Source organism: Hippichthys cyanospilos, chromosome 3 (assembly GCF_059441005.1).
Source record: "Hippichthys cyanospilos isolate Australia breed blue-spotted pipefish chromosome 3, RoL_Hcya_1.0, whole genome shotgun sequence".
Classification (NCBI taxonomy): Eukaryota; Metazoa; Chordata; class Actinopteri; order Syngnathiformes; family Syngnathidae; genus Hippichthys; species Hippichthys cyanospilos.
The window spans coordinates 21,993,071-22,009,043 of NC_142371.1; the positions used below are offsets into that span (position 1 = coordinate 21,993,071).

Genomic DNA, 15,973 nt, shown 5'->3' on the forward strand with positions numbered 1-15,973 from the left:
GGCAATGGAAAAAAAAAAAAAGAAAAAAAATCCTCTCTCATACACCACACAAAACAAGTCAAAGCTACATTTGAATAATCGCATTTATTACACATTTAAGGCCACAGGAGTGCGCTGAACACGCGCACTCTCACCCACACACCAGCAAAGCAAGCTAACAATACCCCAGTCCAGTACCACCCTTCAATTTGACAAACGAAAAAAAAAAAAAAAAAAGAACAAAAACACCAGGACAGTTTTTACAGTGCACTGACCTGCTAACATGCACAGTGGCTTCAATATGCTGCCAAGGCCAAATGAATCCATGACGATACATGATCGAAAGTCCTTTTTCCATTACCCATGTATTAGTAGGCTTTTTTTCCTCACTCATAAAACAATTAAGCACGCTGGTAGAAATACTATGCAAATCTAGAGGCTAAAGAGCATACCAATACATAGAACTTGAGATGGATATCAATATATGCTCAAACGCCCACACCTTGCAGTCAAGTATTAAGTAGCGCACAACTTTTGGATAGTTCACTAGTAATAGTTGTTCTGCTAGTGCACAGTTGTCTTACTACTGAGGCCTACCAGCATGGAATTTAGGATTGATATCAATGATGGGGGGAGGGGGGTAATTGCATGCCAGCAGGCCAAGAGTGGTAAGAGCCCCCCCCAAAATAGAAAGGAGATATATATATATATATATATATATATATATATATATATATATATATATTATATATATCTTCATTTGGACACCAAGAAAAGGAAATAAATGCTCGGAAAACAAAAATTTACAAAGCTTTCCATACTAGCTGGTGCATGTGCTCCATTCCTGCCAGATTCTCTTTGGTTGGCGGCTTCCTGAGACACAAATTACAACATTGCGGATTGAAATTAAGATCATTTTTATAAGCACAGTGGTGGATGTTTGATGTGTATATGCTGAGTGGAGTTAAAGGCAAAGAACAGACGGTGGACATTTACTGCATGATAGGAAGGAGATGTGCAGTATTTGTCATTGCCAAGTGCAAAAATTACCCTAATCTGTAAATCAAAAATAATTGAAGTAAACCAAAAACGAAATATTTTGTGTAGGGAGATTCTGTTTTTTTTTTTGTTTTTTTTGTTTAATGGCAGAGCACATTAAGTTTCTAAAAGTTAAAAAAAAAAAAAAAGAATCCAAAGGGAAAAAAAAAAAACAATGCGATGATGATTCCAACACTGACGTAATTTTGATTTGATGTGAGTTTGTTTCGCGTTGAAAGGGTAACACACAAAAGGAATGGGACATTTCTTTATATTTTACATCTGTTTTAATTGATGCAAAAATAGACTGTCTTTAGGGACCAAAACTGGCACAATATCGCAAATTAATTTGTGCTAAACTGATGAAAAAGACGAAGGATTCAAAAAGAAATGTAAAGTGTTTTTTGGGACAGTAAAAAAAAAAAACACTCATTTTTTTTAGTTTAATAATTTCCCATGCTTGTTTCTTTTGTCCTATTTTCTGAATGATTCCTCGCCTTGATTTATTTGGACTAGCATGTCTTTCTAACCTATGTCCGCCATCTTTTGTGTTATACCGATGGACCACAAAACCAAATTAAAAAAACCACGAAGGCTTGTGGGCTCCTCTGTTAATAACATTGGAAGTGAAATATACTGCAATATGTGCCATGATATGCTAGTTAAGTATTGATAATCTTCAATGTGTGAAATGGTCCACATCCTTCTACTGTAGCAGCACACTCAAACAAAAACAACAACAAAAAAAACCTCAGTGAAGGCGCCACAATAGTGGATGAGAAGATTAAAAAACTATTGGAAGGCATCCGGTTCGAGCAGCTAGCATGTGGCGGCGCCGTAGATAAACTCACAGAGTCCAACACGACACAGGAAGCTGATATCATTTTTCAAAAAATATATATATATATACACACACACTGTAAATATGTGCCAAGTTCACCTGGACGAATAAGGCAAAAAAGAAAAAATTGCAAAAGGCTATTTGTCACTTTTGAGAGAGGCGACCTTTGTGGAAGCCTTGGCGGAGATGGGGACGGTGGCGGGCGGCGGCGGGTGCAGTCCGGCCTCGGTGCCGATGTAGACGGTGATGTTGGTGTAGAGTGGAAGGTACTCCCGGGACACAACTTCATACTCGGCCGTGTTCATACCGTCCTGCTTCCACGTCTCACGCGTCTTAGCCAGCAAATTGAACCTGGGAGACGCATGCAAAAATATATATTTAACCAAAATCTATTAATAAATACATTAAAAAATAATTAAAGAAAATAAAAACGCATGAGCTCATATCGTAAAAAAATAAATAAAAGGAAAATTAAAAAAAAAAGTCAATGAATAATAAAAGCTCAAAATATTTTTAAAATTACATAATAAAACAGAAATCAATTTAAATACATTTAAATGTTACCCAAAACTGTATTCTGTAATTTATATTTTCAAAGTCCAAATAAAAACACATGAGGTTAAAAGTTGAAAAATATAAATGTAACACCAAAATGAAAAAAATAATTATGTAAACAATCTAAAATGAGATAAGAGAATCGTAAAACATTTGTATTGAAAAAAAACTAATCTTAAAAGCAAATATTAAGTACAGATTAAATAGAAATAAGTAAATCAAATTAACATTTAAATTGCACAAAAATGCGATATTTAATTAAATTTCCCAAAACTAATACATTTTAAATTAAAATTTAAAATTCAATCTTTTTTTTAAAGTGAGTGACAAAAATTAAACAGAATTTTTTTTTAAACATGTCTGGTAACACAACTTGAAAATTAAATGAACAATTGTAAAAAAAAACAAAAAAAACTTAAGGCCACAAAAATAATGAACACAATCAATACAGACTGACTATATTACCAAAAAATAACTCCCTGGGTAAATTGAATTAAATTTCTACTTTGTATTAATTACAAACGTTCTATACCCGTATGGATCCACGTTTGTCTTAATTCTAAAGACCTTTTAGAGGAGTGAAGCAAAAATGAGGCTTCATTACAAATGCACAAAAATACTCATTGATTTTGAAAAATGTCTTCCAATTTGGCATACCTCTTTGGGTTGACGTCATTGCCCTTGTCCAGCTTGTGTTTGATCATCTTGTAGCGGCCCAAATTCAGGGACGGACGCGAGATGGACATTCCGGCCAGTGACACTCTGGAAAGACCAACGAGCGAGCGAGCGAACGCGGGCGTCGGTGCTCAGAAATGGACAAGCTTTGTTCCGATCCTCTTGAGGGGGGAGGAGCCTCACCTGTGGCCGATGTCGTCGTCCTCGCCGCCCCAGCCCCAGTAGTTGTTGGGGAAGCCGTTCATTTTCAGGTAGTGGACGGGCGTGAGAGCCGACACTCCCCCGAAGTACATCTGGTACGGGAGCCTGCACGAAAAATCACTTGAGACTCTTTCTTGCCTTCGGTAGCTGTGGGTGCTTTGCATTGATGTGGTAGGCTCAACTTGAGCTGCTCCTGTGATAAGCAAGTTCCTGTTCACTACCTTGATCGAAGCCGCTGTCAGGGATTTTTTTTTTTTACGTCAACTCTCACATGCTCTTCCGTTTTCATGTCTTCCTGCCCTCCCACCCACAACAAGAGCCTATCGGGTTGTGCCAAATATCAAGCAGCATAACCCCTTAAGGCACACCAATATGTCCAAGTTCTGAATTTGCAGTGTCACAAACCTCAGCTGATACCACTGATATTTTACCAGCGTAATTATTATTATTATCTATTAAGGTACAGCAATGCAAAAGTATAATACACACTCTTAAATAGTTTCAGACGATCTAGCGTAAGTAAAACAGCCCAAAACATGTAGCATCACCAAATGATGTGAACGGCGGAGACGCACTTGTAACCAAACTTGTCCATGGCAATGGCGGCGTGCTTGGGGTTGGTGTCGCACACATATGTGTTGCGGTCGTCCTCGGGGATGAGGTCCACATCGTGGAAGTACAGGCAGTCCCAGTCGTCCTCGCGCATGGCCTCGCGGAAGCCGGCGTTCATCAGCTTAGCCCGGTTGAATGTGTAATTGCCCGCCTGCACAGGCAACACAAATCCAATTAAGAAAAATATCAACTACTTTTTATATTTGGGGGAAAAATACAAAAGCAAGGAGTGGGTTCTTAGACTATTGGTGACAAGATCATCAATTGTTTTTTTAATTAATATTCCACAAATGCGATATTAAAATCAGAATCCCATGTTTCCACTAGAGGATTTAATTCGGTTGATTTCTCTAAGGACCCCAAATTATTACAATATAACTGTATATGTGTTCTTGTCAGTTTTTTTCTTCACTTACCGGAACTTGACATATTTTGTAATCTTTATCAGGCACCTCCTTATTTGCAGGTGGGTAAATGAACACCTTACTTTATTGGTGGGGGGGATTAGTCAATGACAAGCGATCACAAGATGGCCAAAGATCATAAAGTCACACAACTATCAATGTTTTACAGACAATTATATGGCAACTCCTTTTACAAATTTATGTCCAAGAGGAAGAAGATGAACAAAATAAGGGCCCTATGATAGAGCCCTGGAAAACACCACAGGAAAACTAATGGAATTAAATATAAATGGAATATGAATTCAACAACAAAGTTCACCGGGTTTTACTCATCTTAGGGGCGGCCATTTTGGCACTTGGCGTCGAATGAAAATGACATCATGGTTGCTCAGGCAACGACTAATCTTGGCTCAACTGTTTTGAGTTTGACCATAAAACATTCACAAGCGTAGCCCTGATTGGTCATTACCAAAGTCCTGAGCAACTATGATGTCATTTTCAGTCTATAGCATGTAAAAAAAAATGTCCACCCTCTTAAATGGATCCAAACCCTTAATTCATATTCCCCAAAAGACTCTCAATCGGAGACACAATAGAACATTATTGTAACAAAAATGTTTGGATCGATCACCTTTTAAAAGACACAAACGTGTCACAAAAAACGGATGACCGACCTGGTGGATGACATAGATGGCGTAGCTGAGTTGCTGACGCTGCAGGAACGGGTGCAGGTAGGACAGCAGAAACTTCAGGTGGTGCTCACGATGCCGGTGTGGGATGACCACGGCGGTGCGGTGGCGCGCCTCGCAGTTGGGCGGCCGGTAGCGCCCGCCGCGTTCCACCATCGGGTTCTTGCGCTGCACCTCGGCCAGCGTGAGGCCCGATGGGAAGCTGACGTGGCTCGGCCCAACTAAAATTGTAGTTGAGATGGATCAGAAGATTGAGCAAAGGTATTTACAATTTGTTGCGAAGCATCCCGGGAAAAAAATCTCACCTGGCTAGCTAATCTGGTATTAGGAATTTTAATTGTTAGAGCCCTCCTACTCATCACACAAAAACTCAACCTCACCTAAACCAGTATGCCCCTGCAAGACTTCCTTTGGGTGACACATACTTGCAGGTAGTTTGGTTTTTTTTTGTGTGAAATTATTGGCAGCACTGTGGAAAATACTGCACCTGTTCAAGCACCATATTTCGCAAAGAGCAAACATGAACAAGGATCAGGATATTCATTTTTTGTTACCGGTAAACCTAAAGGAAATATGAGTCACACTCTCATAAAAAAAAAAAAAAAAGTGCAACTGTTTCCTCCTTGGCAGCCTGATTACGTTTCTACTGAAAAGATAAACTGAAACCACAGAATGAAAGTTCCGTTTTATGAAAGCAGGCTTCTCATAATTTGTGGTTTTAAGGAAAGTATTTTGGTAACATTCCTCAATGTCATCTTCACTGACTTGTTAAATTGGAGTCTTGAGGCTAAGAGGTAAAAATCTCAGAAAATAAACCACTTATGTTTCTGTGCAAACTGAAAGGCATCATCTGGTGTGAAAGTTTAGAATGAGAGGAAGCAGATGTTAAGTTTCTAAAAAAGGTACCGAATGTCTTCATGAATTTTGAGCCATCGGCCATCCAAGCTTGAAAAAAGTTTCTAGATATCACCTGCAATGTGCTGCTCCGGTACTTCTTTGGGGAACACTGCATCATTGCACAACAAGACCTGGACCTTCTACACTGAACAAAATAATGTTCCAATAAAAGCAAAACCTTCCCCTCCCCCAATGTATTCTTTTGCATGACGCTAAGGTTTTGAACACCTAGTTAATTCCCAGGAACGCTTGCCCCTGCAGTGAAAAAAAATTCTAGAAGAAACACTGCACTGCAATGGTACCAAATCTGGTAACAAGACATTCTTTTGCTAACTTTGCTTGTCTAGAGAACCCCACTCAGTCAACCAGTAATAATCATCTTTTTAAGACACCACGCTACCAAATTAGGCAACAAGGTAAACTTTCGGGCTAACTTTGCTAGACTGGGGAACTACACTCCAAGTCCTGATTAAGATTTATAGGGAGTGGGTGCCCATTTGAGGAGTCGTTTGCGAGAACATTGACAATTTGGCGCACCTCAGTCCATCAAAAAAAACAAAACAAAAAAAAACCAGCTTGGAAATGATTCTTCAAATAGAAAAGGTTTTCGCTACTCACTCAAGAGAGGCGACTTCTTGGGACAGTAGTAAAGGTTTCCTTCATTGTTCTGCGCCTTGGACAGGTTGGCGTAGACTTCGCCCACAGGCACGTCGGCGGCCGTGTGGTTCCGAGGCGGCGCGGCAGCGTGGTCCAACTTGCGGAAAATGCGTATGAAGTAGCTGACCCGCTTGTGGTAGCCTTCCCGGGACAGCAGCGCCATGACCGCCAGCTGGATGCCCAGGAACATGAACAGGTAACGCCATTTGGACTGCAGAGAGAGCATGATGCTACCAAAGCGAGGCTACGTGCGAAAGTCTATCTTAAAGTCAAGGGAGGGACGTGGACAAAAAGTGGAGGATCGTCGGCTCTTTGCGGGCCGGAAGCCTTTCGGATGTGAAGTCAAAATGTGAAAAAAATGGTCACTAAAGTAATGAAAACTAAAAAGGCACTTTTGGTGGGATATCACTCCGGAGACCACAAACAGACTAATACAAACGATATTCCAAAGAAGAAGGGGACAAAATTATTTTTCCATTGTTCACTGCATTCCTCTCTTGCTGTGGGCTAAGTTTGTTCCAAATATTTCAAAAATGGACTTTTGCTCCAATCTCTGCCTGGCAAAAGGGGGCGATGACGCTGCCACATGTTTTGCTTTTCACCGCCTGCTGCATTTCATGTCCTCCTGCAGATCCGAGTAGCTTTGCAAGCTTCGAGCGGTCTCCTACGCGCCCGTGCGTCGCTGCCTGAGCGACTCCACACTAACAACAGCAGTCGTCATGACAAAAGGTAGAGCGCATGCAGGCGCTACGCTTTTGCAGGATTACCAGGCCACCGCCCACCTCACTGCCTGATTGGCAAAGGAGACAGCAAGGAGGGGTTTCTGCGAAGGAAAAGATCCCCTCTGCTATTGTTCCATAATGACGGATTGCTGCAGGGTAACAGCAACTGGTCCTACTGGGCGGACAGAAACCGGTCACTTAACGCCACGACCTGGAAAAACACAAAATAAATAAAAGAATAAGTAAGCCTGGGAACATCAGTTACACCATGAGCTGAAGGAGTTTGAAAACTAATTCCAAATTGCAATCTTCAATATTGCAATTTGTCAAGTGACTGCCGTACTTCCCCAAATTTAAGCCCCCCCCTCCAAAAAAATGAAGACCAAAGGTTTGGATGCATCCTATTAACCGTAACTTGAAGATTAGAATTGTTTTATTTGACACTATTTGACGAAGGTTGATCTGTCAGCCTCATAAACTTGCCAGTTTGTCTCACAGATTTGCATTTTTATATCGGCCGCATTCTTACTTACAATAATTAGCGTAACGGGATGAGCTAGAGGGCGGATGTCAGTTGGCTGTCAGCAGCCAGTGCTTGCCGGAGCAAATAGCAGCTCGTGTCACCTGAGGTTGTTACGGCATTATTGTCAATAAAAGAAACAAGCAGACCGAACCAACTTCCAAGTCCGTCCTTGTTTACACACATGAATATTATTAAAACTGAGAAGTTTTGATGTCTCCAGCTGATTCAATTGAGAGTGGCAAGTTTAGAGAACACGGAAAGGTTATTCCATTTCACTCGTCTTTTGGCATATGCAGACAAATCGTAAACTTAATGGAATACGGATGATGCGCAACTTTGGGTATTTATGGCAAAATGAATTCGAGCTGTGTCACAAAAAAACTGCATGGAGCAAAAACAACAGCTGGGAGCACATTCATTGTTACACTGTCGCTGCATTTACTGACTGCTCACAATGTAGAAAATATGAATCACAGCTTACCTTAACCTGCAACAAATATATAATTTACAGATATGAACACAAGAAAATATGAAGAATTTAGGAAGATGATATTTATTCGATTTGCTTTTAGTTTTCACGTTGTTGCGAAACTGTCGGCACGTCTTAGACTAGGTAACCTAGAAAATACCAGAATTTGAAGAGTGTGTCCAATACACAAGTGCGTCCCATATTTGGGCATTTTTTCGGGTCCCATTCCTTTCCTTTACTACAGGTTAATTTATTACTTAATGAATTACTTATTACTTGACATTTACTTAATAAATTAACCTGTAGCAAAATAAATTACAGCTGCAAGCAACGATTCTTTGAAATCTAATCATTTGTTGATTAGTCGGATTATAAAAAAATTATTTTAATCGATTCAGTTAAAAAATTCACGGCATTTTTTTTCTTACGAATTGACTTTATAGAAGAAAACTTTTTTATTATGATTTATTTACGGGTTTGTTGGAGAAATTGTCAGAAAAATCTTCAAAATGTACCATTTTTCAAAATTAAAGCAAGCTTCCCCCTCCTTATCTTATATTGCAGGGCGTGAAAGTTTTGCACCTGCTGTGCAGCATTCAAAGTTGACCGACGGGTTTGAACACCTTTTAGTCCAAACTATTGGCGTCAGCCTTCTTTTTGTTATTATAACCTGCAAAAGAATATTTCTCCCCACTCACGGCACAAACAAAGAGCACTTGTGCAAAGACCCAACAAACAGATTGTGTTTGTTTACACGGAGAGCTGCACAGCACAGCCTGCTGAACGAACAGGCTCGACTAATCGTAACCAGTACAGATGCTCATCCCTCCATGGCGTATCCGGCCTAAATCGGTGGAAACTGCCAATGAGTCTATTAGCGCTTGTTAAAAAGAGGCAGCCTCACGCAACTAATCCTAATCTCGTTGAATCTTGTCAAACACTGCAAAGGGAAGGGAGGGGGGAGGGGGGCGAATACCGCAGCTTTCACAAAAGCTATACTACAAAAATTGCAACTTCAGGGCTACAAGTTGACTATAAATCAATAAGTAGGACTTTTTAGAAAATGTTTTGGTTCACATTCCTTCACTCAAAAATATTTTCCCCTGAATGCAAATTGGTTATGGTTTTGTCGGTAATGTTATAAAAATGGCATGGAATGGAAAATTAGTATTTAGCTTTTATTATTATAATGTTTTGTTGTTCATTGACCACCTGGCTTTGGTTTTAACAAAGGCCCTTTCACCTAACATACATGGGAACTTTCTGTGCAGCTAGACATCCTTGAAAGATAAGTCCAAAACTGACATATTATACTCCATTCTTTTGCCTCCCTTTATGTTTTAATTACCGTATTTCCTACACTATAAGGCGCACCTAAAAGCCTTCATTTAAAAGCTGATGGTGTGCCTTATATATGGATCAATATTGAGATTGGGATTGGTAGATGGGGAAAGAACTGATAAAGTAAGCTTTACCTGTTTCTTTTGTGTGTTCACAGTTGAACAAGGTTGCTCATATTGACATTGAGTTATTATGCTATTGAGAGTTTAGAGTTAATATTTGAGTTATTATTTTTATTACTTTGAGTATTACAATATCGTGATTAAAATAGTTTTAAAATATGTTATTAATTGAGGGTGTGCCTTATAATCCGGTGCGCCTTATATATGAAAAAGTTTTAAAATATGTGATTAATTGAGAGTGCGCCTCATAGTGCGGAAAATACTGTACTGTACTGTACACTGAGGTGGGTTTTTTATCTTGCAGGCGTTCACTCCTGTGTGACTATAAGAATCTTCATTTTTACTTCTTCCTGCGCACTCCTTTGCAGACCACTTAGCTGTTCTGTAAACTTGTGTATTTGAAGCTTCAAATAAAAGAAACCCCGAAAGGACAATTTGTTTTTCCAGACTATTTTACTAATCTCACTGAAAATCCTAAAAAATTCCACAACAGGCAAAAATGTTGATTTTTTTTTAAGGAATTGAAAGCAGATGCTTATAAATGCTTCATTTTCATTCAACAATGATAATCACTTTGCTTTCATAGAGGACTACTGAAATCTAAAACATATGTTTTTACAATTGTGAGGCTAAAATCCTGATGGGTTGGACAACTTGTGTCTCTCGGCAGTTAATTGATTACCAAAAGTCATTATCCTTTAGACACCTGAAAGCGGTTCCACTGGAGGTACGTGAAGGCACTTCATGAGGTGCATGAGATTTTTAACACGGTTTCTTCAGATAACTTTCAGCAAACCTAATTTAATGTTGCGACAAGGACTGCACATTTTCAGTTTAGGAACAAGTTAATTTGGAACATGAAGGAGCTTATTACCAGATTTGTTAGGGACTCGTTGCAAAAGATTGCATCTTTGTTATTTTGTATCCCAAGGAACACCACTACAGATATAGTTCCAAAATCCACAAATGAAACACGGATGGCACAGAAATTGATTTTAAAAACCTTTTTTTCCCCCGTAAATGCTCATCACAACCCTATAGACTAAAAGTTCTATTTTGCAAAAATGTCATCCCACAGAAAAAAAAAAAAAATGTCCTCAAGTACTCTACAGAAGACTTAGCTAATCAGATGAGGGGGAACAAAAGCTAGTTAGACTGCGTTCTTTTGGCTTCATCCTTCCTGCACACAGATATTCTCGTTCAACTGAATAAAAACATAGACATCGGAGGCATGCTCTTGCCACTCGTTTTAAGACTTCCTTACTGGATGACACGCTCTTAAAAGTCCTGGCACATGGTGGCTAGAGAGCAGTTTGTCCGTGCCCACGGGTCATTAATATTACATGTAGGAAATGTATGCACTTACACACATGACTGGATGCAAGAGGGGCGCTCAGGTTAAATATAGATCGTCATCTAGGGACAAAAGAGTGGGGTCGGCGTCGCTATTCACTTCTCAAAAGGGATGACATAACGCACAGTAATCACTTGAGGGAGAATGGACCAATGGGGACAGGGTCTTGAGGGACAGTTTAATTAAGCGGAAGTGAGGGATAAAGATTTTTTTTTTTTTTTTTTAAACACAAGCCTTTATTTTTTTCATGATATGGCCATCTTGAAAAAAAAATGCACAACCTTTGATGTGCTAACCAATATTGGTTATTCCTCAAAAATAGGGCCCAGCCGATTATGGCTATTCAAACTTTGGCCAAAAGAAATGGGCCAAACGGCAGATTTTTGGCGATCATTTTAACATTTTATCTTTATGTATCTTAACTATTTACAACAGTTTTATTCAAATAACACTGCCGTCATTATATACGACAAATAAATCCATACCATAACCTTGTATCAAAATGCTGCGTTCACACCGAACGCGAAGGAGGCGAAAATCAGTTTTGTATTGTGGTCAATGTAGTTCGCGCGAAGGGCGACACGTCTGGGACGACGTGAAATCGATCGCGACACGAGATTTAGCGAATTTCGCCCCGTCGCCCCAAATTTAATTATTTCTTTTTACTTTGGTCGCTCCTCCTTTTGTTGAACTAAAGTTACGGTGCCAAGATAACGATAGTGCAGCATTGACAGCACAGTATTTAGCAAAGTTTTGTCAACTTAATTGCGACATTTAAACTTTTTTTTCCTGTCTGACAGGTATTTCCACGAAACGAGGGCCGAAAAAGATAAAAAAAGAAGAATGCAGGCAGTTAACACCTAGCAACTGAAAGCCTACCAAATGAGCTCAGCAACGATATATTTTTTTTGCGATCGTGTGAACGTATCATAAGTGGCATTTCATGGAATGGGTTGAAAAGTTCATCCAGTGGACCAAGTAAAACAAACAAACAAAAAGCACACAAACAGTGCAATGTTTCCTGTAGGATGTATTTCAGCAGCGAGGCTAGGCATTTCGGAGAACTGTGGAGGTGTAAATAAATTACAAGGGTGCAATTTAGTGTGCAAAAAAAAAAAAAAAAAAGGCCAGCTACTTATCAAATCAAGCACTTTGTCATCCTACCACCAGGAGGCAATGTTTCCCAAATGTTTGCATGACAAATGCCTTTGTTTATCACACCCTAATATATTATTTACCAGTGTGAAATGGTGTCGAGTTTCTCATCTGATTCCTAATATATACATTGCTAGCTGTCAATTGAGACACATTTTGAAGAATCCCAAAAAAAGGTCTTGTGTGATTTTCTTTGTTATTTGCTTTATTTATTTATTTTAGTTTATTATTATTATTAATACGTATCAAGCCTTGAAGCCTTGTTTATACAGTGCTAGTTTAAAAAAGGGCAATAAATAGACATGTTTGACCAAACATGATGAATAATCGTGATTAATAATTATGATTTCAATATTGACCAAAATAATCGTGATTATTATTGTGGGCATTATCGTGCAGCCTTACAACAAAACAATAAATACACAATCATTAAGTTTGTTCTAGCATACAAATAATAAAAGCAATTCAGGCACTGGGTGGTGCTCCAACACTAAAAGATGTAGACCTACAAGGTGTTTGTTCTGGTGAGGCTTTGAGGCTGACATTTTTAGTCCATCTATTTTAAAAGTTGAGTTGGTCCCCCCTGGTTTCCCTCATCCTGTTTACTGAACACAAAACTGCTTCCAGGTTCCTAGTGTATTTCTGACCCCTTCAATGTATTATTCAATAAATTCTCTTACTAGAATATTTTGTCATGTTTCAAGGTATTTCACCTTTGTTAAGTGCATAACTCCAGATGTTCATTCACAGATTTGATGCCTTCAGAGAGAATCTACAAAGTAAACAGAAAACGGATTGAATAAGTAGGCGTGTCCAAACCTTTGACCTGCACTGTAAACTGCCACGGCATAGCCATTGTGATGTTCTGAATGTGTTTTTAAATGTTTTAATTGGACATGAACAAAACTATTGATATTAAACTAGTAGTAGACAAAATATTAACTTTTTACAGTTGAAAATTGATATAAGAATTCAAAATCTCTTACTTTGTAACGTAATTCTGATTTGGTTGTTCCAGTTTGGCTCGTTTTTTGGCTAGTATTTTGAAGAACCTGCTAATGTGGAAATAGCATTGCGCAAACAGTTCTTACACAACAGCCTCTTTTTTTTTCCCCCTCCATTTGAATATCAGAGAAACACTGGACGAATACGGTAAGCCTTTGGGACACAAAAGGGTGAAAAGCAAATTCAAATTCAGAGTGCGTGCCAGTGAAATAACATGCAAACACGAGCCAGGGGTGGTGAAGCAGGATGGCAGAACAAACGCGTGCCAGCATCCCCGCCATGGCAACCCATCCTGAGCCCGGCCCTTTTATTATGGGCGCAGCTGGTGCACTACTGTCTCTGGAGGGGTCTCGTCCACCGGGACGGACCACTAAAAAAACATGAGAACTGCAGCGGCTTGCGCAGTAACGATAACAGCCACGGAGATGACAGATGACTCCGTGGGGCACCACCACAACAACACAAAGCACACAAAGAAACTACAAACCGATGCTCAGCAGCATTTTGACTTTTAACATTTGTGATGTATTTTGACAATTTTGGGGTCATTTTCTTTACAAGAGATTTCACACCTGGTAGTGTGATAACTACGTGATCCTGCCATGTTAAACTTTGACATTTTGTCACCATCTGGGTGAAGCTTCGGCTCCCGAGTGTCTTCTTACATACCAGTTGAAACTGACGAGGTAAAAACCGATGAATACCAATTGAGGCAAATTATTAAGGCTTAATTATTACGTTTAGTTTCAATGTATTTCAACGGGCAATCGGCAAGAGAAAATTTTGGCTATTAGTGGGCCCCTCTCGTCCCAATCCTTCGTAAAAAGCGGCGGTCAGATAGTTGTTCGATCCATTGAGCGATTGTTTTTTTTTTAAACTTGCTGGTCAGCTCAAAAATCTTGAGAGCTTAAAGCCTAACTAAAACGAAACTATTCCACTAGTTATCAAATGTAGTGTCACTTTTTTGATACAAATTTAGAACTTAAAGTTTATTACGTTAATAAAAAGAACTGCACGACTACACTATTGTCATCGTTAAGCAACGTGATCCAATTTCAACTATATATTAGCAAGTAAGACATTATCGATGAAATCTTACATTCACGCCACCCATTTAAAATTAAGAATTTTTAAAAGCATTTTTCCATACTCTGAGTGGGCGTCTTGCTTGATCTTTGGATCTTCTGTTGTGCAAAAATCCATTGAATGTAAATGAGCCCTTAACAACAAACGGCACAGCCGAACAACCATTTTCGAACCACCGGTGTTGATAAACTTCTGTTTAAAAAGTCTCCCTCGCCATCTTCTTACGTTCAACAAACTCCCCGACACGAATTGAGTTTTACGGTTTCAAACCAACAATAAAATTTGACGAAAAAAAGTTAGGCTAGCGTCCACTAGCTTCGAAGCTAATAACAATTATGCACGTGACACTTTCAAATGAAAAAAAAAACAACAATTTAAGACGTTTTAAAAATGTATTTCGTGTCAAGCCATGACAATTTTATAGTTACTTATTAATACTCGTGCTTAGAAGACATGTGATTAGAGTGGAAAAAATGTATTACGTCAAGTATACTCAAACGGTAACTTAAAAAAAAACAAGACCGCCCCTCCGGGTTCCAGCTGCTGGGAGGTGAGTCGCGACGAGCCGCCTCGTAGCGGAGTTAGCATGTAGCTAAGCTAAGCTAAACTAGCAGCTGTTTCCTCTCTTCTGCGCCAGCCTAACGTCAATTCTCACTTTAATTACTTACCTCGAAAAAACAACCAACGCGTCCGTACGAAAGTCCATGGACGGAGGATGGTGGATTTTCCCCAGAAAAGAAGAGCTCGCTCCGTGCTGGTGATATATTTTTGAAGTTGAGCGAGCAAAGTCTGGGCAGCCGCCCGAGAGTCACACTGACCCGGGCTAGTGGCTGGAGGGTCGGCTGGTTGCTTCCTCCGCCCCTTTTAATCACACGCACTGATTTTTTTGTCCTACGGAATATCATTTTGGATTAATAAAGTATGTATCCATATATGTGACATATATAATAAACTGCAAATAGATGTTTGAAAAGGGTAAAGTGTGTGTGACTATTCTATTTGGATAACAAAACATTCAAAGTCGCCGTAGTTTCTTGAATGTATCATTTTCATTGACCGGCGTCCCATCACTCCGCATGTACAGGAATCCCCCGTTTACCGCGGGGGTTACGTTCCAAAAAATACCCGCTGTAACAGAAATTCGCCAAGTAGAGACTTTTTTTTGTTTAGCTTCGTTCCTTTTCGTTAGTTTTTATTGTTAAAAATACACAAAACTGATATTTGTCTGATCTGACCTTGGAGGAAAAATATCATGAAAATAGTGGGGTAAACCTGCAAAATGTGGTCGTAAAAAAAAATTCATTTAGCAGATGTTGAATATTTTTTAAATAAATGAAACTGCTGTTTTTGACTGGTCCGACTTAAAAGTGAGAAAAATTACAAGAAAAATAGAGACGTAAACCTGTAATAGAAAAAGTTATGGTCATAAATGAAAATCCACAATAGAGTAACACACAATTAAAATGTTTATGGTCAATCATGATCGGTGATCAGTGAGTTTAAAAATAACCAATAATAAGCAACAACTTCTTATTATTTATATAAGACAGTGCGCCACTTTGTTGTATACGCTTGTACAATGACAATAAAGGCATTCTATCCTATTCTTTTCTGTTTTGTTCTGTTGTATTTTGCTCTGGATACAATC

At 39.1% G+C, this 15,973-nt stretch overlaps 1 protein-coding gene across 3 annotated transcripts; it reads right to left on the reverse strand.

The window, feature by feature from the left end:
- Positions 1 to 65: 65 nt before the first annotated feature.
- LOC148426282 (beta-1,4-galactosyltransferase 3) lies at positions 66 to 15,158 on the reverse strand. 3 transcript variants are annotated; one of them, XM_088410576.1, is made up of 9 exons: positions 14,994 to 15,155; positions 12,948 to 13,006; positions 6,510 to 7,481; positions 4,980 to 5,215; positions 3,865 to 4,052; positions 3,272 to 3,394; positions 3,071 to 3,175; positions 2,023 to 2,209; positions 66 to 852 (listed from the first exon to the last, which is right to left on the reverse strand). In XM_088410576.1, the coding sequence occupies exons 3-9, from the start codon at positions 6,772 to 6,774 to the stop codon at positions 736 to 738; spliced, it is 1,221 nt and encodes a 406-aa protein (XP_088266702.1). In that variant the 5' UTR covers positions 6,775 to 7,481; positions 12,948 to 13,006; positions 14,994 to 15,155; the 3' UTR covers positions 66 to 735. The 3 variants fall into 3 exon arrangements, with proteins under 3 accessions (XP_088266702.1, XP_088266701.1, XP_088266703.1); XM_088410575.1 differs by lacking the exon at positions 12,948 to 13,006 and having other exon boundaries at positions 14,994 to 15,158; XM_088410577.1 differs by lacking the exon at positions 12,948 to 13,006 and having other exon boundaries at positions 66 to 2,209; positions 14,994 to 15,157.
- Between the last annotated feature and the right edge of the window lie 815 nt (positions 15,159 to 15,973).

What these genes read in the sequence shown, in the direction of transcription:
- LOC148426282 (XM_088410575.1), bottom strand. Translation starts at nt 6,774, where the DNA reads ATGCTCTCTCTGCAGTCCAAATGGCGTTACCTGTTCATGTTCCTGGGC. An exon ending in CCATCTATGTCATCCACCAG is followed by an intron (nt 4,053 to 4,979) that starts GTCGGTCATCCG and finishes TTGCCTGTGCAG; the next exon opens with GCGGGCAATTACACATTCAA. An exon ending in AATGACGTCAACCCAAAGAG is followed by an intron (nt 2,210 to 3,070) that starts GTATGCCAAATT and finishes TGCGTCTCCCAG; the next exon opens with GTTCAATTTGCTGGCTAAGA.